Genomic DNA, 21,828 nt, shown 5'->3' on the forward strand with positions numbered 1-21,828 from the left:
GGAAAGTAATTTTGAAAAGACCCATCTGCTTTTTGATCTTCATTTCTGCCTTCTTCAGCCCTTCCTGTCTGTCTATAAAGCCAAATCCCTCTGCTCAGCTCATTGGAACACTTATTCTTTTCTATGTAATGACGCACTGCCAGAGCCTAGAACCAAAAATAAAGCCAACTGAGATCTTTAAACTAAATTGGTTATAATTTTGTCTTTTGACACAGGAAGTCTTTGGTATTGGTTTGATTTCCCCGCTCATGTGCAGCCTCTTGGAAATGAAGGTAAACGTAATGTCCGGGGCATGGGGGCTTACAGGCCATAGCTGTCAACCCCACGTTTTCTTTCTTTTGTTTTCTTTCTTTCCTTTTTTTTTTTTTTTGAGACGGAGTTTCACCCTTGTCACCCAGTATGGAGTGCAATGGTGCGATCTCGGCTCACTGCATCCTCTACTGGGTTCAACTAAGCCTCCCTAGTAGCTTGGATTACAGGCACATGCCACCAAGTCCGGCTAATTTTTGTATTTTTAGTAGAGACAGGGTCTCACCATCTTGGGGAGGCTGGTCTCGAACTCCTGACCTCAGGTGATCCATCCGCCTCGGCCTTCCAAAATGCTAGGATTACAGGCGTAAGCCACCACTCCTGGTCCAACCCCATGTTTTCTCAGGAACTGGAGTTCCCTTTAGGAAGCAAGTAACAGATGTGCTGGGCAGCCCGGGCCGCTAGGTCGTCTTCTTTCCCAGGCTCTGTGCTCTCACCAGAGTGCGCGTTCGGGAAGCAGGGAGAGGACCAGGAAAGACGTCTTAGACGGAGAGTGGGCACCGGCCGGGGAGAGGCGGGTCTGGCCGCTGGGGGTCAGAGTGCAGCGCCGGTGTGAGGTAGTTCTGCCACTTAGCTGCGACTCTAAATGAATGAGTCACTTCCCTTCTTCGGGCGAGCTCCTGGCTTTGCCCCAGCTGGGGAACTCCCAGGATCAGGAAGGTTCCAGAGAAACTCTCCGCGGGGGAAGCGGAGGCCGTCCAGAGAGATAGAGGGTACACACGGTGACAGTGCCAGCTCCACATCCCCGACCACCGGGCCAGGGCTGGTTCCACGCTGGCATTTGTCTCCGCTGGCCCCAGCCTCGGGGCCACCTCCAGACAGACAGACCGGGGATCCTGCCTGGCGGCGTGACCTTGGGTTACTCCTAGAGCCGCTTCTAGCCGGGTTTCCTCCGCCCCAGATCCACCCCAGGCTAGGATCACGTGGATAAGGAGATTTCCTCTATAGTAGGGGCGGTTTAATGAGTAACAGAACTGGCTGCTGGTTTTTGACAATTGCCCAACTGCTCCGCAGAGGGTAGAAGCAAGTGAGGGCGGAGGCTCCCGGCACCTAGGCGGGAAGAGGGTGGGAGGTGTGGAGTGGTGGGGGTGGGCGGGGTCGGAGGAGCAGAGGAAGGTGGGGGCGGGCGGGGCTTGTCAGCGGGATGGCCCAGGGTGCGGTCAGCCGAGTCCGCCGGCCCAGGGCAGGCGGGGCCTGAGCCAAGCGGTAACCCCAGGGTAGGGCGGGGCGCTCGCAGACTCCCTATGAGCTTCACCTCGCAAGGGGTTCCTTCATTCGAGTGCTCCGGCGCACAGACCCTCGCCCCGTCGTCCGCGAGCCTCCCGAGAGCTGCCCCTTCGACCTGCCCTGGAGCATAGTGTTTGTCGCCGGTGTCGCCGTGCAAGGATGGCGCAGCGGGTGTAGCGGGTCTCTGCGCAGACCGAGCGGTGAGTTCGCCGCGGCCCGGTTCCCGCCATTCTCTCTTCCCTGGAGGCTAGCCCATCCCCTGCCTTGGCGACTTGCCCACTTACCTGTAGGGGCGGTGACGGAGGCTCAGGCGCACCTTGGCTCTCAGCTGCGAGAAGGAGCAGAGAGCAACCCAGGAAGGCTGCGCGGGGAGGTTCTGGGGCCCATGTGTGCGGGGCAGGTGGGCATGGGGGGAAGCGCGCGGGCGGGATGCGCTTCCTCGGGTCCACCCCGTGCCCACCTGTGCCACGTCCCGGCGACCGAGCGCGCGGGGCTCCGGGCGGGGAGCCCACCAGGCCGAGGTGCTGCGAGGGTGGAGGCAGAGCCGGCAGGGTCAGGTCCCGCAGGGCGCAGGCGGGCGCTTCTCGCGCCCAAACCCGGGCAGGGAGTGCGGGAACCCCTAAAACTGTGCTGGGAGCCCCAGATGAGAGGAAGGAATTGGTGACTTCAGTGACCAAGTGATGTTTTGGTCCCCACCGCCTTTTAAAGGGAGAGGGGGTAAAATTTCATTTGGAGGATGATTGTTACGGGAGCCCTCAGTTAAGATGGAGTCAAGTGGCCATCGAGTCAACATTTAACAAAATGTTACCGCATAAAATATTGGCATCGAGTTATTTGGCAGCTCCGCAGAGAAACTTTACAGTCATATGCGTTATATGACATAATTTGCATGGGGAAGGAGGTCCCTTTACGATTCTTTTATATGGCAACCTGTTCTTGGACCTGACAGGGCCAAGAGAAGCAAGGAACTCCGCAGCTCGTCGACACTTCTCGACTCCTGTTCCAGTTCAGGGCTTGGTGAGGTGACTCGAGGTCGCGGGTGACTCGCTGGCAGTCTTCCTGCCCCTGCCTGGAACGCCTGGAGGGCCTCCCACTGCGGCTCCCACTGCAGACGTCTGTCCGCCTCCAGCCGCTGTTCTCTGACGGTCAGTTTCAAAGCAGCACAGTCTGGGATCCGGAGTAGAAAGAGGCCGTTTCCCGTGAAGGCCATGGAGGCAGTTTCCAGGCGCCTGGGTGACCTGTCTCTGCACTTCCGTCTCTGATTCTCCATCCCTGTTTCCTTTCCCCAACGTCCCCTGCCTGGCCTTTCCTTGGCTCATTTTCTACCTTCCTGGGGTCTTCTGGGTTGAAAAGACCAGTGGTTCCATTCATTGGCTGTAACCGCGGGTCTTTAAAAAACTTTGTGACTTCCTTGAATAGACAGAATGTCTTACTCTGGGTTTTTACAAGCTCTGCTGAGCCATTCCCAGGGCAGGCCTTTGTCTCTTCCGCCTTTCAGTTTGTTTGCCATCTGCATTTTGGCCCAAGCTTTCCCCACTTCTCAGCCACTCTTACATTATTTCTTTCTTCAGAGGCCACCCTGACCTTCTGGTCCTCTGCATTAAACCTCATCACCGCAGACCATTTTAATTCAGCACAGGTTTCTCGAGCACACATTTTATTCTTGGTTCCAATACTTTCAGCACTGGTGGGCATTCATGTTTCATTTAAGAAGGACAAATTAGTTTTTCTTTACATGGGCTTTTTGTCAAAGTGGACTTTTGTTGACCTTACTTATCTTAAAATTAATGCAAACTCATTGTAAAAAAACAAAACAAAACCCAAAACCCAAAAATCAAATATATAACAGAAAATGAAACTTCTAGGTTTTCCTCTTCCCTAAAGATAAACACCAAACATTCTTCTCCCTTCTCCGATCTCTCTCATACACATTTGCGTTTGAAATATGTTCGTTCAAGAAAGTATTTTAAATGTTTACAAACTAAGCTATTTATGCAAGTAACTTACCAATCTGATTTGAGTTTAATGGGTTAAAAGTAAAAAAAAAAAAAGTAAAAACATCTTCAGTTTTTTTTTTTTTTTTTTTAGTAAGCTGGATCTGGCTGGTAATAGGTAGGGGAACCCCAGCTGATCACTGAAAAGGCTCCTCCTCAGGGAACCAAATCCTGAGCCAGGTTTAGGATTTCCTTGGGAGGTAGAATCTGCAGCCCAGGTAAAACCAGCAAAACTCTCCTGTTATGTGGGGAGGGGAGTGAAGAGCATGACTTTCTAGAGAGGTGAGAGAAGACTTGTTGAGAAACTGAATTTCATTTCCATACGGAAGTTGGAGAACATTGTGGTACAATGTTAGGAGAAAGGTTTTCTAAAATCAGCCCAGTCTGACATCTTCCTCAACACCAGGGTCTTTTCAACTGGAGCATTGCAGACATCTGCAACTTTCTCTGCCTACGTGGGTGTGGTTAAATAGAGCCTCCCTGAGTGCAGGACTGAAAAGTGGAGAGAAGGTAGCTCTTGGGACACTCACACCCAGGAGGGGGGATGCTACAGGTACTAAGATTGCAAGGGGAAAGAGAGAGTGAGGCGGGCCCTGGAGCCCACTAGGAAGGAGCCAGTCGAAGGCAATGGCTGGACAAGGGAGCTGATTTCTCCGTTGATGTGGCCTTGGTTTCTCTGGTTCAGAGTAAAGAAAAGCAACCCAGCCTAGAGAGAAACATCCTTACTCTACAAGACCAGATAGGAAGTTCTGTCTTTGGTTGGGTTTCCTTTTCTACAAACGGGGTTGGATTCTCTCTGGAGAGCTTTCCAGGAGCCACTTAGCAGTCTCTGATTCAGTGTGATGTTCTCAGCTGTTGACCCAAGGGAGCTCACTTCTTAGCTCTTCCCCTGCCCAGTTCACTGGGGGGCTGCTCCCTCCCATTAGCTCCCTACCCCTAAAGACAAAAATAGCAGCCTGGAGGGGCCAGAGTTTTGGGGGAGGTTGTAAGAGGGCATGTTCTTCAGAGGAGCCACTCTTATGGGGGAATGTTCCTGCTCAACAGAAACTGGCCCTGGGGACCGGGACTCTCTGCCTGACCCTAAATCCTACTTTTTCCCTCAGTCGGTAGGTCTGCTTAATGGATCCTGAAGAAGGTCTGAAATCATGACCAGATGCCAATGCCCCAGGATCCTCCTGTAGGGCCTTTTGATGAGAAGCACTGCTCTGGCTCCTCTCTCCTCCTTCCACACATGTAGGGAGAGGTAGCTCTGCCTATTCATGAAGCTTCATCCCTACACTGTCCTTCATTTGGCCCCTGGTGAACCGGGGACCAAGGCGTGATACCTCTTTTAAAACTCATTCCCTTTACACTGGTGGTGTGACTCATGCCTGTAATTCCAGCTACTCGGAGGCTGAGATGGGAGGATCACTTGAGCCCAGTGATTTGAGGCGGCAGCGAGCTATGATTGCACCACTCCACTCCAGCCTGGGTAACAGAGTGAAACCCTGTTTATTTGTTTGTTTGTTTCTCTCTCTCTTTCTTTCTTTCTTTCTTTCTTTCTTTCTTTCTTTCTTTCTTTCTTTCTTTCTTTTTTCTTTCTTTTTTTTTTCTTTTTTTCTTTCTTTCTTCTCTCTTTCTCTTCTTTCTCTTTTCTCTTTCTCTTCTTTCTCTTTCTTTTCTTTTCTTTCTTTCTTCTCTTCCTTCTTCCTTCTTCTTCTTTCTTTCTTTCTTTTTTCTTTTTCTTTCTTTCTTTCTTTCTTTCTTTTTTTTCTTTCTCTCTCTCTCTTCTTTCTTTCTCTTTCTCTCTCTTTCTCTCTTTTTTTTCTTTTTCTTTCTCTTTCTCTCTCTCTTTCTTTTCTTTCTTTCCTTTCTTTCTCTCTCTCGCTCTCTTTCTCTCTCTCTTCTCTTCTCTTCTCTTCTCTTCTCTTCTCTTCTCTTCTCTTCTCTCTCTTCTCTTCTCTTCTCTTCTCTTCTTTCTTGTCCTTTCACCAGGCTGGAGTACAGTGGCACGATCTTGACTCACTGCAACCTTCGTCTCCTGGGTTCAAGCGATTTTCCTGCCTCAACCTCCTGAGTAGCTGGGATTCCAGGCATGCGCCACCACACCCAGCAACTTTTTTGCATTTTTAGTAGAGATGGAGTTTCACCATGTTGGCCAGGCTGGTCTTGAACTCCTGATCTCAAGTGATCTGCCAGACTTGGCCTCCCAAAGTGCTGGGATTAGGGGCGTGGGCCACCGTGCATGGCCCCTGTTTCTAAAACATGAAAAATAGTGTTGAATTAAAAAAAAAAATCAGCAACACCACACCTTATTCCCCTTCTTAGTGCTCCTTAGCTGGACTGCAGTAGGCTTTCCAAAGAAGTGTTGTGTAAATGCTAAGGGAAAATGAAAGCCTGGTGGTGAGATTTAAGGCAGCAATTGGAGGGAACATTTTTGCTCCACACCTAACAACTGTAATTTTCCCTGGCATTCAAGATTTGCTGGGAATGATCACTATATTGTGGTAATAATAAATCCCATTGTCCAAAAAGGGACCTTTTGGGTTTTAGCTTGGTGACAAGAGACTGCTGAGTTACAAAGGTGAGAACCGCGTCCTGGAAACAATGCCTTGACCTCAGGAAAGCAGCTCCACTTCACAACTCCTACTGGTATCTTTATGAGCTTGGATCATCCCGTAGACTCAGTGCTTCACTCTCCTCCTCTCGCCATGAATCCTGTCCACTCTGCAAGGCTTTCCAGGGAGTTGGGGGCCTGGCCATTACAGAGCATTCAGGGATTTGTTGCTTTATTAACTGAGTTCAAAACGTGAGTCTCACCCTCCTTCTAAGAGCTCTGGCAAAACCCTGCCCTTCTCCACACAGAGAAGTGGTCTTAGGGATTTCTGACTAATGAGCCCTACTAGAGTAACTGCAGGTACGCCACGTTTTTCCTTCATGGGGCTTTGCAGTGGAGGCAGGGCTGTGGGCTGACTCAGGTCAGCCTCAGTCCCTCTCCCTCCTATGGTGGTCCCCTGTCCCCACTGCCCCGCCTGGAGCTGGTACCTTTTCCTCACCTTTGACCCAATTCCTCCCACTCCCCTGGCTGTCCTTGAAAGCTAGAGAAGAGCATCTGAGAGTCTAGAAAAGTGAGGCAGAGGCTGGGCACGGTGGCTCACACCTGTAATCCCAGCACTTTGGGAGGCCAAGGCGGGTGGATCACCTGAGGTCAGCAGTTTGAGAACAGCCTGGCCAACATGGTAAAACCCCATCTCTACTAAAAATACAAAAATTAGCTGAACGTGGTGGTGGGTGTCTGTAGTCTAAGCTACTCGGGAGGCTGAGGCAGAAGAATTGCTTGAACCCAGGAGGCAGAGGTTGCAGTGAGCCGAGATGGCACCACTGCACTCCACCCTGGGTGACTCCGTCTCTATTGAGAAAAGAAAAGGGAGGCAGAGAGGTGTGGTGTGTTGGGTCAGTGAGTCTTGACTTGCTGGGCTGGGAAATTGGGAATAAGGGACAGGTTTTTGTTTTGTTTTGTTTTTTGAGATGGAGTCTCACTCTGCAACCTCTGCCTCCCTGATTCAAGCGATTCTCCTGCCCAGCCTCCTGAGAGTAGCTGAGATTACCGGCACCTGCTACCACACTCGGCTAATTTTTGTATTTTTAGTAGAGACTGTGTTTCACTATATTGGACAGGCTGGTCTTGAACTCCTGACCTCACCTGCCTCGGCCTCCCATAGTGCTGGGTTTACAGGCATAAAGGGGACAGGTTCTCTGGAGATGTGAGGTGCCTGTCCACTTAGGCTTTTGGCACATTGTCACCACCTCCTCTCTGAAACTAGCAACGCTATAAACACATACACATTCTCTTCTCTATTTCTCACACAGTCCACACACTTACATCAGGTGTGTAAGGAATTCCACTTCATTGCACTGACTTTCTACATATTAGTGGGGCTCTGCACAACCTTGGTTTCTACTGAGTGGATTCACTCCATTCTGTGATTTTTTTTTCCTTAGGGTCTTGCCTCAGTTGACAGAATGGCGGCCACAGGAGCCAATGCAGAGAAACCTGAAAGTCACAAGTAAGACTCCATTTCATTCCGGGTTGGGTTGGGTTGGGTTGGGTTGGGTTGGGTTGGGTTGGGTTGTTTATAGAGCATATGTTGTGCCACACAGTTTTCTAAGGACTTGACATATATTAACACATTTGATGCTTGTGAAAGAGACTGAGGCCTGGAGGGATTAATGACTCAGGAGGTCCGTAAATTAGATTGTTAAAGAACTCTGGGGTTGGGCGCTGGGGCCTCAGCTCTTGATTCTTAGGACATGTTTTTTCAGAAAACCAGGCAAGTCCCTGCTCAAATCTCTGTCTAGTAGGTTTTTCCTCTATGTGCCACTCTCCTTAACCAAAATCCCCTGCTTATCACTCAGCTCTGCCTTGGTTCTGAATCTTAAATGCCTTCTTATTTCTTTGCAGTTTGTCATACTTCTGATATGCTTGGCTTGACACCGCTTGTGTTTAGGCATTGCTAGAAAAGCAAGAATTTCTTGTCTTCATTCTGATTCCTATGTGAACTGTAATCCAATGATTATTCTTATTTTCTCACCACCCCCACCCCGCCCAGTTGTCTCCCACCTCTGCTGGGGTTACCTGGGCAGGCCTTCTGTCCTGCCGCCATGGCCTCTCCCCAGTCCTGGTGGCGTCTGACCTTGGCACCACCCAGGGTTGTGGTGACCTCTGGCCATCCTTGCTCTGGACTCCTGGTCCTTTGTTCCTCTGTAACTTCCCTGAGACCTCTCTGAAGTCTCACATGTGACAGGTGCATACCCAGGTCATAATTCCATATGGACAATACCCCTCTTCTCCTCCATTCCCCAGAAGTCCCGGTGTCCATTTTGGAGTTTCTGGTGCCTATGGACATTCCCTGCAGTGATTTTTTTTTTTTTTTTTTTTTTTTTTTGAGATGGAGTTTTGTTCTTGTTGCCCAGGCTAGAGTGCAGTTAGTGGTGCAATCTCGGCTCACTGCAACCTTCCCGGTTTCAAGTGATTCTGGTGCCTCCGCCTCCCAGGTAGCTGGGATTACAGGTGCAAGCCAGCACGCTTGGTAAATTTTGTATTTTTAGTAGAGATGGGGTTTCACCATGTTGGCCAGGCTGGTCTCGAACTCCTGACCTCAAGTGATCCACCCACCTCAGTCTCCCAAAGTGCTGGGATTACAGGCGTGAGCCACTGTGCCCCACCTCAGTGACTATTTTTTAATTGAACTAATAGTCTTCCTGGTACTTTCGGTCATTGACAGCCAAAAATGCCTTGTCCCCAGTTTCTGGAGCTCCCCTCCTCCCTCCTCCTGCTCATGGCTTGAGGTTGAGGCCCAGCAGGAGGCTGGTGGGGGTGGAGGGGAGTGGTGGAAATGAAGGCTGGAGAAAACAGGGCCGGCACACCAAGTGCCAAGCAACTCAATGCGGGCTTCCTCCCCTTCCCTCTGTTTAGTAATTATTTTACCCTCCCTTGTTTTATCATCAGCTATTTGCTAATCATGTTCCACTTGCTGAAAGGCAGTCAGGTGTAGCGCTCAGGGGTACAGCCTCTTAGGAAGGCTGTGACCTTGGACTTTGAATGGGGTTACTGATGGTACTTAGTTTATACTGAGAATAGTAAATGAATTGATATGTACTAGCTATTAATAATTTCATTTCTACCCCAAGTCAAAAGACTTCCATGAGTGGAACTGGATCGTACTCATCTTTATGTGCAGTACACCCAGCACAGGATGCTTGACTGGTGCGAGATTCAGCCAGCATTTTCTAGAGCGCTCCCTCTTCCCCTTCCCCAGAACCCCAGGCCCCTGTGTCTCCCCCGTCTCATTCTCTTCTTGTCTCCACATGTGCCTGTCCTAAGCTATTTGAGCAAGTTTATATAAAGGTTGATCCTGCTTTCTTTTCCCTGCTGATAAACTCCTGGAATCAGAAGCCAGTTTTCATTTCTTTCTTTTTTTTCTTTTTTTCTTTTCTTTTATTTTTTTGAGACAGAGTCTTGCTGTATCGCCCAGGCTAGAGTGCAGTGGCACGATCTCAGCTCACTGCAAGCTCTGCTTCCCGGGTCACACCATTGCCCTGCCTCAGCCTCCCAAATAGCTGGGACTACAGGCGCCCACCACCACCCCCGGCTAATTTTTTGTATTTTTAGTAGAGACGGGGTTTCACCGTGTTAGCCAGGGTGGTCTTGATCTCCTGACCTTGTGATCTGCCTGCCTCGGCCTCCCAAAGTGCTGGGATTACAGGCGTGAGCCACTGCGCCCGACCTCCTTTTTTTCTTTTATTGAGACAGGGTTTCGCCCTGTTACCCAGGCTGGAGTGCTGTGGTGTGATCTCAGCTCACTGCAACCTCCGCCTCCTGGGCTCAAGTGATCCTCTCACCTCAGCCTCCTGAGTAGCTGGGACTACAGGCATGCACCACCACACCTGGCTAATTTTTGTATTTTTCATAGAGACAGGGTTTCACTGTGTTGTCCAAGCTGATCTCAAACTCCTGGGCTCAAGCGATCTGCCCACCTCAGCCTCCCAAATTGCTGGGATTACAGGCATGAGCCACTGCACCCAGACAGTTTTCATTTCTTTCATCTCACATATTTCTTTTACATAGTAGATGCTCAACGAATATTTGCTAGATGAATAAAGTGATAGAATAAAGCGGAATAAAGTCACTTGAAATTATGTGTAGACTAGAGAAATATTTTTTTCCAAGTAGTATGTCTCTGACTTGTTCTTTTAAAATCCTTCAAAAGATAAATTGGGACATCTACTGGTTCATTATGGCACATGTTAAATTTACTTTTTTTATTTTTATTTATTTGTATTTTTAGACAGAGTCTTACCCTGTTACCCAGGCTGGAGTGCAGTGGTGTGATCATGTCTCGCTGCAGCCTCAACCTCTTGGGCTCAGGTGATCCTCCCACATCAGCCTCCCAGGGAGCTGGGACTAAAGGTGCATGCACCATGCCTGGCTAATTTTTGCATTTTCTGTAGAGTCAGGGTTTCACCATGTTGCCCTGGCTGGTCTCGAACTCCTGGGCTCCAGTGATCCACCTGTGTTGGCCTTCTAAAATACTGGGATTACAGGAGTGAGCCACTGCACCTGGCCACATTTTCATGTTTTAAAATCATTGCCTGTCTTCACGGTTACACCCTATTTCCTTCTTCTTCATTTCTCAGAATCAAGGAGAAAAGACAAGTATTTTATTTTGAAATATGTGACAAAGTGCTTAATCACATCCTGTTTTGTTATTTTGAAGCATGACTCTTAGCCCGTCTATGTTGTACTCTGTGTATTCCTAACATCCTGAAGAAGGAGAATGAAAATGTTACTTACATGAAAAATAGTTGTCACTAAAGGATCCTAAAATACTGTGGGGTGTGCGGATTGTCAGAATTTCAGATTGGCCTGGAGATCAAAAAGGCTTTCTGAGAAAAAAGTTCAAGGATGGTCCTTACCACACGTGATTCTGGATTTGGTCCCTTGATAAATGGCCTTGCCCCACATCCCAGAGTAGAATGAACCCTGATTCTGGAGACCGCCCCACAGCTTGTTAGGAAGAGGTGGGCTTAGGGGCAGGTGGGTGTGGCTCTGTGCTTCAGGCAGCCTGCTGTGCCTTCCTGAGCAGGGTTTTCAGCGGATTCGCTGGTGTAGTTAGCACAGTCTCTGGCTGCCCTTACAGGAAACAGTCGCCTAGCCCCCCCGTCCCTTTATACAAAGATCTCCCCGTGTCTGTGTATAACCTTTTGTACTTACGTTTTCTGTTTCAGCCTTTTGGAAATGTTCAGGTGTGAGCTCACCTGGGCCCCACTCTAGGGGAATTGACAGGAAGGAACATTTGACGGGCATGAAAGGAGGAAGTGGTCAGGTGTAGGCCACCAGTGTGTTTGCAGCCTGGGTGTCTGCTGTTGATGAGTGCCAGATAGAAATAGGGATTTGATAAAATGATAAAATAAATAAAACAGGATGGGTCCATCTCAACCTTGTTTTGCTTGTCTGCGGTGTGTTCCGTGGGATTCAGAGATAAATAAGATGTGGTCATGGCCTCCAGAAGTTTTTGTTGCTGGAGGTAAAGTTATTACATTAATTGTGTATATCAGGGTTAGAATATAGATAAGGTGTAGCAAGCATCGTGTGGGGAGAGAATGGACAATGTCTGTGAAGGGGGTACATCCCTTATGTAACAGTTATTTTCCAAATCCGTGGCAGCTGAGACCCTGCCTCTCTTGTATCTTTTTCTTTTCTCATGAGTTAGATTGAGGAGGAGACGTGACCAGGGGGTTCAGGGCAGAAAGTCAGACTCAGAAGGAAGAAAAAGAGGTCCCCAATTGCTCTGACATCAGGGTTCCATGTCTGCCTCGGTTTCCTGTAAGGGAGCCCGCCCATCTCTAGGACTCGGAAGGCATACATTGTTGAAGGAGGTGTGTTTGAGGCTGGCTCTAGGAGACTTTGACAGGCTTGAGATGGACTCATCTAGACTTGGGGCATTTGTTTTGTAAGGAAGGTTTTATTGGAACACAGCCACACTCACTGATTTGTGTGCTATCTGTAGTTGCTTTCACATGCCTACGGTGGACTTGAGAAGTAGCAGAAACCATGCAACCTACAAAACCACACGTATTTATTGCCTGGCCTTTTATGAAGAAAAGCTTGCTGATGCTTGCTGTAGACCAGCACGAGCCACATGTACATTTTCTAGCAGATAAACAGATGTCTTATCGTGTCACTCCTATTGGATATTGTACTGAGAAGACGTGGCTAGTGTAACAAACAAAACAAAACAAAACAAAAACAAATTGAAGGTATGCAGATGGGAAAAGTTATCTCTGGGAGGTAGGATTAGAGTTTGTTTTTATTTCTGTTCATATTTCCTATGGTAAACATAGTAGTTTTAAAATAAAGTCAAGTTTATACATTGAATGAACTTGATTAGAGGAGCAACTGGCTATACTCCCTACTCCTTGTATGGGTAGATTGAACATTTCCATCTGTGTACTTTTGTGTGCTCTTCTGATTTCATCCCTATTGCCCTCCAAACAGAGCCGTGGGAGCAACAGGGGCTAAGAGGAAGGAGAAGGGGGAAGAACAGAGGGGAGGCAAGTGGGGACCTTGTCAATGTTAGGGTTGTCTTATTTCCAGGGTTGGCCCTGCCCTTCTCCCACCATGAGCCTCTCCCACCATGAGCCTCGTGTGTGACATAGGGCACTTCTGTGATAATGGGCACTGATGTTCTATAAGCCTTCCACTTTCTTGTTTTTTAACAGTGATTGTCCCGTCAGACTTTTAAATCCAAACATAGCAAAAATGAAAGAAGACATTCTCTATCATTTCAATCTCACCACTAGCAGACACAATTTCCCAGCCTTGTTTGGAGATGTGAAGGTAAGAGGCCAGGTGTTGACACCTTGGAATTTGTCTTAAGATCAACCTCCCCCTATATTATGCAGGTAGACCAACCCACAAATGCTGGAGAGGCCACAGCTAACAGGTTTATGCAGACATAATGTTTACCAAAGTTTTGCAAATTTTTAACTTTCAAATATGTGAACCACCAAGTAAAACTATCCTAAGTAGTGCCAAATTGTTCCCTAATTCACCTGTTGCAAATTTAGAGCAGTCCCGCATTGCTTAACGCTGGAAATACGGTCTGAGAAATGCAGCCTTAGGTCTTTCATCGTTGTGTGGACAACGTAGAGCGTAACCACACAAACCTAGGTGGTAGAGCCTATTACTTGCCTCGGCCATATGCCCCTAGGCTACAAACCTCTATAGCATGTGAGTGTCCTGAATACTGTAGACAGTTGTAGCACAGTGATAAGCATTTGTGTATCTGTATATATCCAAACATAGAAAAGCTACAGTAAAATCATGGTATTATATAATTTTCTGGGACCACTGTTGGTATATGTGATTCCTTGCTTACCAAAACATCGTTACATGGGGCATGCCTATGTATTTGAAGCAATATATAAAATAAACTTCCTAATGCTTCATTGAGAGAAGAGAAAGATGTAAAAATTTCCTAGGGAAGCAAAGGATAGTAAATAAAGGTCATTGTATCTTGTTTGTAATATAAAATACATATTGATATTCTGTTTAGTTAATTGCGTTTAATGTCTTATTTTGCTTCATGCAGCTTCCAGTTAATTTTTTCTACAAAGTCTTAAGTTGCTTAGTTCTGATTTATCTTAACATAGGACTTTGAAATGTCTAATGGGTAAAGATGAACTGACATATAGAATTAAAAATCAAAATACGCCAGGACCCTGGAATCTAATGCTGCTACATGGGATCATAATTTAACAATGGTGTTATGTCTTATCAATCATCCTGTTCTTTGATAGTGTTGGTTTCCAATTGTGGACAACTTTCCATGTGCTTTTAATTCATTAAATTTTCATTCATCCTATTGAGTTAATTCACAGTGATTTTTATTCCAGACTATGGAATTTTCTTTTTTATGTTTAGAGAATAATTATTTTCTTTTATCTACAAACTTGTTTTTTTTTTGTTTTTTTTGTTTTTAATTTTTTGAGCTGGACTCTCCCTGCCCAGGCTGGAGTACAGTGGTGTGATTTCAGCTCACTGTAACCTCCCCTTCCCGGGTTCAAGCGATCCTCCTGCCTCAGCCTCCCGAGTAGTTGGGATTATAGGCACATGACACCATGCCCAGCTAATTTTTGTATTTTTTAGTAGAGATGGGGTTTCACCATGTTGGGCAGGCTGGTCTGGATCTCCTGACCTCAGGTGATCTGCCTGCCCACTCCCAAGTGCTAGGATTATAGGTGTGAGCCACCGTGCCCAGCCATCTTCAAACTCTTTAAAAACTTACTCACTGAAAACAATTTTTTTTTCCAAAACCAACATTTTCTTACATGACGTTCTGCAAATTAAAGTTTTTACTTCTCTGAGAGAGACCCAGCCAGAATAGCCATCACTTCCTGAGCCTCTTCTAGGCTTCGGCTGGCTCTTCCCAAGCATTGGCCATTTGGCACTCAGGTAACCAGGTGAGAGAGTGATCAGTAGCCCATTTTGTGGGGCCCTGGGAACACAGAGGGACAGTGAGGAGTTGCTCCCTCTGTTTCAAACCCAGGCTCTCTCCACAAGCTGCCTTCTACGTGACTGAGGGAGGCTGAGGATGCAAAGGACCTGGAATTACCTCCTCAGAGAGAGCAAGGGTCTGGATTCCTGCGTTTGTGGAGCTGACTGCCTTTTGATGCTTGGCCGCCCACCCTAAGCACTCACCAGGGGGGCTTGTTAAGGCAGATTACTGGGCCCCTTAGATTCAGCAGGTCCTGGTGAGGCCAGTGAACTTATATTTTTAGCAAGTTCCTTGGGGATACTGATGTTGCTGGTCTAGGAGCCCCACTTGAGGACCTCTGCTATAGACAGTGCACTAATGGGGGTCTCTCTTCTCTGGCTGCAGTTTGTGTGTGTTGGCGGAAGCCCCTCCCGGATGAAAGCCTTCATCAGGTGCGTTGGCGCAGAGCTGGGCCTTGACTGCCCAGGTAGAGACTATCCCAACATCTGTGCGGGAACTGACCGCTATGCCATGTATAAAGTAGGACCGGTGCTGTCTGTCAGTGTGAGTACCTGCCCTCCCTTGTGCTCAGTCTCTAGGCTCTGCAAGGCCCTGTGCCCCACCCCTCTGCACACACAGACAGCTGGTCCCCTAACACCTGTTTACTGTAAATGGCTGGGAGCAGGGTGAGCCCACAGTAGCTGGGATTCAGAGATTATTGAACCCGGGCTATTGCCCTTGAGGCTCAGTCTCCAGGGGAGATTAAGTACACAAATGCAAATACACAGCTGTGTGTCTACACAGTGTGAGGGTGGCAGCTGCAGGGAGTTAGAGTGCTTGGGGTATAGACGAGGGACAGTAGGGGGTGCCCTGCCTGGAGCAGGATGGAAGGAGAGCCTCAAAGTACCAGGCCTCTAATCCCCTCTGCCACCTCACAGTGAGTTACTTCAAAACACATTTTGATTTAAGCAGTGAGCATGGTGAACACAGAAATCTCCAGATTCTACCATAGAAGTCTTTTCATTTTTCAGTTTTGATTTTCTTTGTCAGGAGCAATATAAATGAACAGCTGCAGAGTAAGGAAAGGGAACCCCTTTTGCTGAGACGTGCATCCCTACCTCTCCAGTCAGCTGAGGACTCTAGCCGTGTCAACCAGCTAGAACACATCGGGGAACCAACGCATTATTCGGTTACTGATAATGTGTGCAAGCCTTTCCTGTGTGTAAGGCTCTGTGACCGATTCTAGCAGGGATGCCTCCACTGTATGGCTCTGCCACAGGAACAGCCCCTGGAAAGTGCTGAGGCCATCCGGGGAGAGGCATCATGGAAGATGTGACACTAGGGGGGGTGCTCTGAAGAGGAGAGCAGGAGAAGGAGGTATGCAGAGACCCCAAAGAGAGGAAAAGGCACAGGCAGAAGTACAAGATCAGCAAGGCATCCTGTGTCCAGTGGGCTGAGGAACCAGCTGATTACTTAGTTTGGCTGAAGCAGAGGGTGTAGGGAGAAAAGAGAAAGGAGATAAAACTTTAACCTGTGGCGGGGTGTGGGGGAATAGGGTGGGTATTTATGCAGGGATTCAAATGCTAGAAGGAGCTGTTTGTTACCTGGCAATAGCAGACTGCTGCTTCCCTGCTGAGCCCCTGGGTCCTCAGCTGTTACCTATTTGACAAATTGTGTCAATCAAATGGGGTTTTGTCTTTGACAGCTTTACATACACTTTAAAGTTTCCCAAAGTGTTACTGCTTCTTAAATGTGTATTTGAGAAGTTTATCTTCCATCACTATGACAATGGGCATGTTAGATTGAATTACATCCCTTGAAACGTCAACCAGAACATTGACAAAGTCACAACCTTGGCTTAACACGGGTGTTTCTCCCTGGTTCCAGCATGGTATGGGCATTCCTTCTATCTCAATCATGTTGCATGAGCTCATAAAGCTGCTGTACTATGCCCGGTGCTCCGACGTCACTATCATCCGCATTGGCACTTCTGGTGGGATAGGTAAGGTCTGCAGAGGGGCCTCTTGCCCTGTGAATGGATGAGGGACTGGGGCATGCCGAGGCAGCTTCTATGTGGTGTGGGATTAGAGACAAAGAGTTCCTTTCTTGGCTTGGTTCAAGGAAAGCTTGTTAACAGGAGGTGTGAAAAGAAGCTTGTTTTGTTGTTTTTGTCCAACCCGCACCCCAGAGCCAGGCAGCAGAAGGGCAGCACACCATGCATATGGGGGAAACTCATCCTTTTGGGATTACACAATTTGTGCCTTCTTGTCTGCTTGATTCTCTCTTATTCTTTCTAATTCGCCTTCTTCTCCATTCTCTCTTTTCCTTTGCTTACTTTTCTTCCTCCCTAATCCTGCAGGGATTTGAAGCACCTTATGAGAAAAGCCACAGGAAAATCAAAGGGGGGAAGAGAGAGGGGCAGTACGAACCTCAGATAAGTGTCCTTAAATTAGCTTAAAATGTCCCTGTCCTCAACATGTTTTAAAAAACAAAGATGGTTGGCCGGGCATGGTGGCGGCTCACACCTGTAATCCCAGCACTTTGAGAGGCTGAGGTGGGTGGATCACAAGGTCGGGAGATCGAGACCATCCTGGCCAACATGGTGAAACCCCATTTCTACTAAAATACAAAAAATTAGCTGGGCGTGGTGGTGCATGTCTATAGTTGCAGCTACTTGGGAGGCTGAGGCAGGAGAATCGCTTGAACCCAGGAGGCTGAGGTTGCAGTGAGCCAAGATCGTGCCATTGTACTCCAGCCTGGTGACAGAGTGAGACTCCATCTCAAAAAAAACAACAACAACAAACAAACAAAAAAACCCCACAATGATGGCAAAGAAAGAATGAGATTTAACGAGAAAGCAAAAGCTAACAAGTTGTTGAATTGTCTGTTAGGCAGATTTGTTTTAAATAAGTGGTCTCGCTTTCTGGGGTTCCAACCCTGTGCCATTCTTTCTGCTAAAAACTGGGTTCTAGCGATTCCTGCTCCCATCCAGGTGTTCGGAGCTCAGGGGAGAAGCCTGCACGTGCCCTAGAGAAAGTTGAGCTTTGACGCTGCTGGCTAGTCCTGTGTGTACTTGTTCCAGGCTGTCTAGGGCCTGGACTATCTAGGATTTGCAGCAATTCTAGAATTTAAGTGTCCTGACTTTGAAAGGGGACTTGCTTTAGACCCAAATCTTTTGAACATGTTATCTTGTCTCTTTTCTTTTTGTTATATAGAGAGATTGATGCATACAATCTGTGTTTGTATGACTGTAATTCCAAGATTAGTGAAATTGTCCTTAGGACAACACACCAACAGCCATGAGCCGTCTGGGTCCTGCAGACTTAGTCTCCAGTGCCGCCCACCTGACACTAACAGCTGTGCAGAGCGTGCTGGCCTCTGCCAGGAACTCTAGCGAATGGTTCTTGAGTTCTTGCTCTAGAGTGATTTTTAAAACAGTGATCAGATAATTCTGGAGGGAGTAGTATAGATTTTGAATTTTCTTCAATTGCTCTGTAAAAATGGAAAGAGCAACTAGGGATGAAAACCAAAAACCCCTGGACATAGTTGATTATAAAAGGTGATGCGCTATCTTCACAAATCCCAAAGTATGAATGGGTGGGGACAAAAAACCTCAAGATCTGGGTTGTGTTGGCAGCTGCTCAGGAGGAAGCTCAGGGCAATGGACAGACCTGAGAACAAGAGTCCCAGGCACTCCTAGGAAGGTGCAGGGGACATGGTGAAGATGGCAGCTGACACTGGCAGGGGCCTGTGCGTCCCAACGTGAGTGATGCTGGAATTCCAAGGGGCTTGAACACTCCAGGCCCTGTGGGTTCGCCAAGGCATCAGCCACGCTGTCCTTTAGCTCCAGCCCCGGTGCTGGGAGAAGCTGCTGCAAGGAGACTCTGAATTGCCCAGAACAGCCACAGGAGTAGCAAGGGAAAGAGTTCAGATACATGTGGGGAGCGAAGCAAAGGTCTTTGCAGTCGGCCATGTTTTTTAATGTTTCATGAAAACAACTGACTTGGGAGCTCTGGAAAAGATCTGACTTCTTGTTCCCTCCCACATGTTTAGGAAAACCAATTTTGCATTAAAATAAGTATCAGAAACGGATCATAGTTATTGTAGTCCCTGCAGGTTGATAGACAAGATACCATTGACCAGGTGGCTTATAAACAACAGGAATTGATCTCTCATACTCTGGAGGCTGCGAAGTTCAAGGTCAAGGAGCCAGCAAACTTGGTGTCTGGTGAGGGCTAACTTTCGGATTCGTAGAGCTCTGTTTTCTCCCTGTGTCCTCACATGGCAGAAGGGGCATGCAGCTCTCTGGGGTCCCTTTTATAAGGGCACTAATCCCACTCATGCAGGCTCCACCCTCATGACCTAATCATCTCCCAAAGGCCCTGCTGCCTAAAACCGTCACCTTTGGGGTTAGGATTTCAGCCTATGAATTTTGAGGGGGAAGCCAACATTCAGTCCTGATCCATGACAATGGTCAAATCCCATCTAAAATTATTATAACACAAAGAATAAGGAGCAGAGTAGTGTCCCTACAAGCAGGAAACTACTCCAGGAAGGCATGCCCAGAACACAGAAACTGGACCCTCATCATGCATCAATCTGAGAAGCAGGCCAGGTAGGTCAGGAGTTGGTCATAGTTCACCTGGGTTTAGGGTGTGGGACTTCATTATACTCTTCCAGTCCGCCTTTTGCTGGTTTACTTTTCAAGTATTTGCCTGAAATCTTGAATATTAACAAGGTAGGAAACAGGGATCAATGAAACACATCATGGTATATGGTTCAGTGACAGACGACAGTGGGAAATCGCAACGAATGGAAGCAAGAAACATGGGACAAAGTACCCGAAGGTTCCTGGCCATTTTTATTTTATTCTTTTTTTTTTTTTTTGAGGTGGCGTTTGCTCTTTTTGCCCATGCTGGAGTGCAGTGGCGTAATCTTGGCTCACTGCAACCTCTGCCTCCTGGGTTCAAGTGATTCTCCTGCCTCAACCTCCCAAGTAGCTGGGATTACAGACACCCAGCACAACGCCTGGCTAATTTTTGTATTTTTACTAGAGATGGGGTCTCACCATGTTGGCCAGGCTGGTCTTGAACTCCTGACCTCAGGTGATCTACTCGCCTTGGCCTCCCAAAGCGCTTGTGATTACAGGCGTGAGCTACCGCGCCCAGCCCTCTATGTTCTTCTTTGTGCCTTTCTCTTCCATAGTGTCCATAATGATCATGCATTAATTACTTTCATAGCTTAAAAAAAAGTGGAATGGGAAAATGGGTCACTGTGTATTTGAGAACAGTACTGGATGCTTCGTGTTTGGATGTGCGGGTGGATCTGCTTCTTTCCTCTATGTGCTCTGCTGTGTGCTCCCTGGCTGCCCCGCTTTTATTTTATGTTGTTTTACACCCTGCTTTTTTTGATGTCTGCTTTTTTCCTCAGGTCTGGAACCCGGTACCGTGGTCATAACAGAGCAGGCAGTGGATACCTGCTTCAAGGCAGAGTTTGAGCAGATTGTGCTGGGGAAGCGGGTCATCCGGAAAACGGACCTGAACAAGAAGCTGGTGCAGGAGCTGTTGCTGTGTTCTGCAGAGCTGAGCGAGTTCACCGCGGTGGTGGGGAACACCATGTGTACCTTGGACTTCTATGAAGGTGAGGCCGTGGATACCAGGAGGCATCCTTCAGCCAGGGAGCCCTGGTCCGTCTCCTGATCCTGCCTTCTCACTGTGAGCTGGGATTTCTACGTGCCAAGCTGCTGTCTCAGTTGCACCTCTCCCGTGGTGGCCATAATGACCCATTTGAGTGGACCTAGGCAGGACCTGGATGGGTCTTGCTTGTCCCTGTGACCTTCTGGGCATCGTGGCGCTGATGTGTTGTAGGAGCTTCTTACATGCATGTGGTTCTCATGTCTCCATGTGTGCCTCAGGGCAAGGCCGTCTGGATGGGGCTCTCTGCTCCTACACGGAGAAGGACAAGCAGGCGTATCTGGAGGCGGCCTACGCAGCCGGCGTCCGCAACATTGAGATGGAGTCCTCGGTGTTTGCCGCCATGTGCAGCGCCTGCGGCCTCCAAGGTAGGCGGCACTCGATGAGCCTCAGCATCCCTCCTTCACTTCTGCTCTCCTGGAGCCCCTCCCTGGGGCCCCTCCTCCTGGGGCACCCCAGTACCCATTTCTGGCTTCTGTCTCCCCTGCCCCCAAGTCACTTTCTGAACATACATGTCGTCCCCACAGCCCTGTGTTCAATGTCCTTTGATTGTCACATGACAAAATGCAGGATTCTCAGTGTCGTTGCGTAGGAAAAATGACAAAAAGGTTTTGCTGCCCCGTGAGGCTGCCTGCCACCAGCTCTCTAAAAAACTCGGCTTCCAAAGTGCTTTGACTTTCTGAATTGTGGTTCATCTACCCTCAAGGTACTAGCCACCCTTGAAGGCCAACTCACAGCTCTGCAGAATCCCCTTGTCACCTCACCCAAAATGTGCCTTTCAAGGTGGTGCTTGCAGCCCTGAGCTGGTCCTGGAATGGGGAATTCCTTTTAGAAGGAGAGGCACAAGAATAGGGGAGGGACAGGGCAGGGTGGTGTCAGAGAAGGAGGAGCCTTCCGAGCTCCTGGACCAGCGCCTTCCCTCCCGCGCTCCATCCTCTGGCCCCGCCTGACTGCATGGGCAGCCTGATTTCCTGAGGAGGCCGAGAGGCTGCTCCTCACAGCTCATGTCCATCATTCCGTCCCTGTGAACTGTCAGACCCCTGGCACCTTGCCTTGATGTGGTCTTTTCCCTTTGCAGCGGCCGTGGTGTGTGTCACCCTCCTGAACCGCCTGGAAGGGGACCAGATCAGCAGCCCTCACAATGTGCTCACCGAGTACCAGCAGAGGCCGCAGCGGCTGGTGAGCTACTTCATCAAGAAGAAACTGAGCAAGGCCTGAGCGCTGCCCTGCACCTCCACAGACCTGCTGGGATCACTGGCCATTAAAAGCACTGTCCAAAATCCCCTGTTGTGTGGACTTTGAGCATACTTTACACAAGAATCTAGAAAATCAGATCGCAATTAAGAGACAGAGAATCTTGGATTAACCACCTGGGAGATGCTCTTCCTTTTGAAGTTTCATTGGAGCATTTTCAACTATGTTAGCCTGATTTGGGGTTTCTTCAAGAACATTCTACCAAATGTTTGTGCTATTTCTAGGGAAAATTTTTAGACTTTAAAATTCTAATGGTAGTCAGATTTCATGTCACTAAATGAGAAATCTGACAACAGTGCTAGGAAACTAATTTCCTGATACATTAAAAAAATT

At 48.2% G+C, this 21,828-nt stretch overlaps 2 protein-coding genes across 6 annotated transcripts in view; one reads left to right on the forward strand and one right to left on the reverse strand.

Annotated features, from left to right (window-relative positions):
- HUS1 (HUS1 checkpoint clamp component) overlaps positions 1-11,230 on the reverse strand; it is a 154,370-nt gene extending 143,140 nt beyond the window's left edge. The window contains exon 1 of the mRNA XM_050785547.1: positions 11,226-11,230. The gene's annotated coding sequence lies outside the window, so the exon portion shown is untranslated. The remainder of the gene's footprint in view (positions 1-11,225) is intronic.
- UPP1 (uridine phosphorylase 1) lies at positions 1,417-21,521 on the forward strand. 5 transcript variants are annotated; one of them, XM_050785542.1, is made up of 9 exons: positions 1,417-1,736; positions 2,486-2,681; positions 7,512-7,576; positions 12,792-12,909; positions 14,954-15,112; positions 16,436-16,550; positions 19,979-20,188; positions 20,463-20,609; positions 21,320-21,521. In XM_050785542.1, exons 3-9 carry the CDS (start codon positions 7,533-7,535, stop codon positions 21,457-21,459), a joined length of 933 nt encoding a protein of 310 aa, XP_050641499.1. In that variant the 5' UTR covers positions 1,417-1,736; positions 2,486-2,681; positions 7,512-7,532; the 3' UTR covers positions 21,460-21,521. The 5 variants fall into 5 exon arrangements, with proteins under 5 accessions (XP_050641499.1, XP_050641500.1, XP_050641502.1 ...); XM_050785543.1 differs by having other exon boundaries at positions 2,486-2,659; positions 7,520-7,576; XM_050785545.1 differs by lacking the exons at positions 12,792-12,909; positions 14,954-15,112; positions 16,436-16,550.
- The last annotated feature ends 307 nt before the right edge of the window (positions 21,522-21,828 follow it).

This window comes from Macaca thibetana, chromosome 3 (genome assembly GCF_024542745.1).
Source record: "Macaca thibetana thibetana isolate TM-01 chromosome 3, ASM2454274v1, whole genome shotgun sequence".
NCBI classification, from domain to species: Eukaryota; Metazoa; Chordata; class Mammalia; order Primates; family Cercopithecidae; genus Macaca; species Macaca thibetana.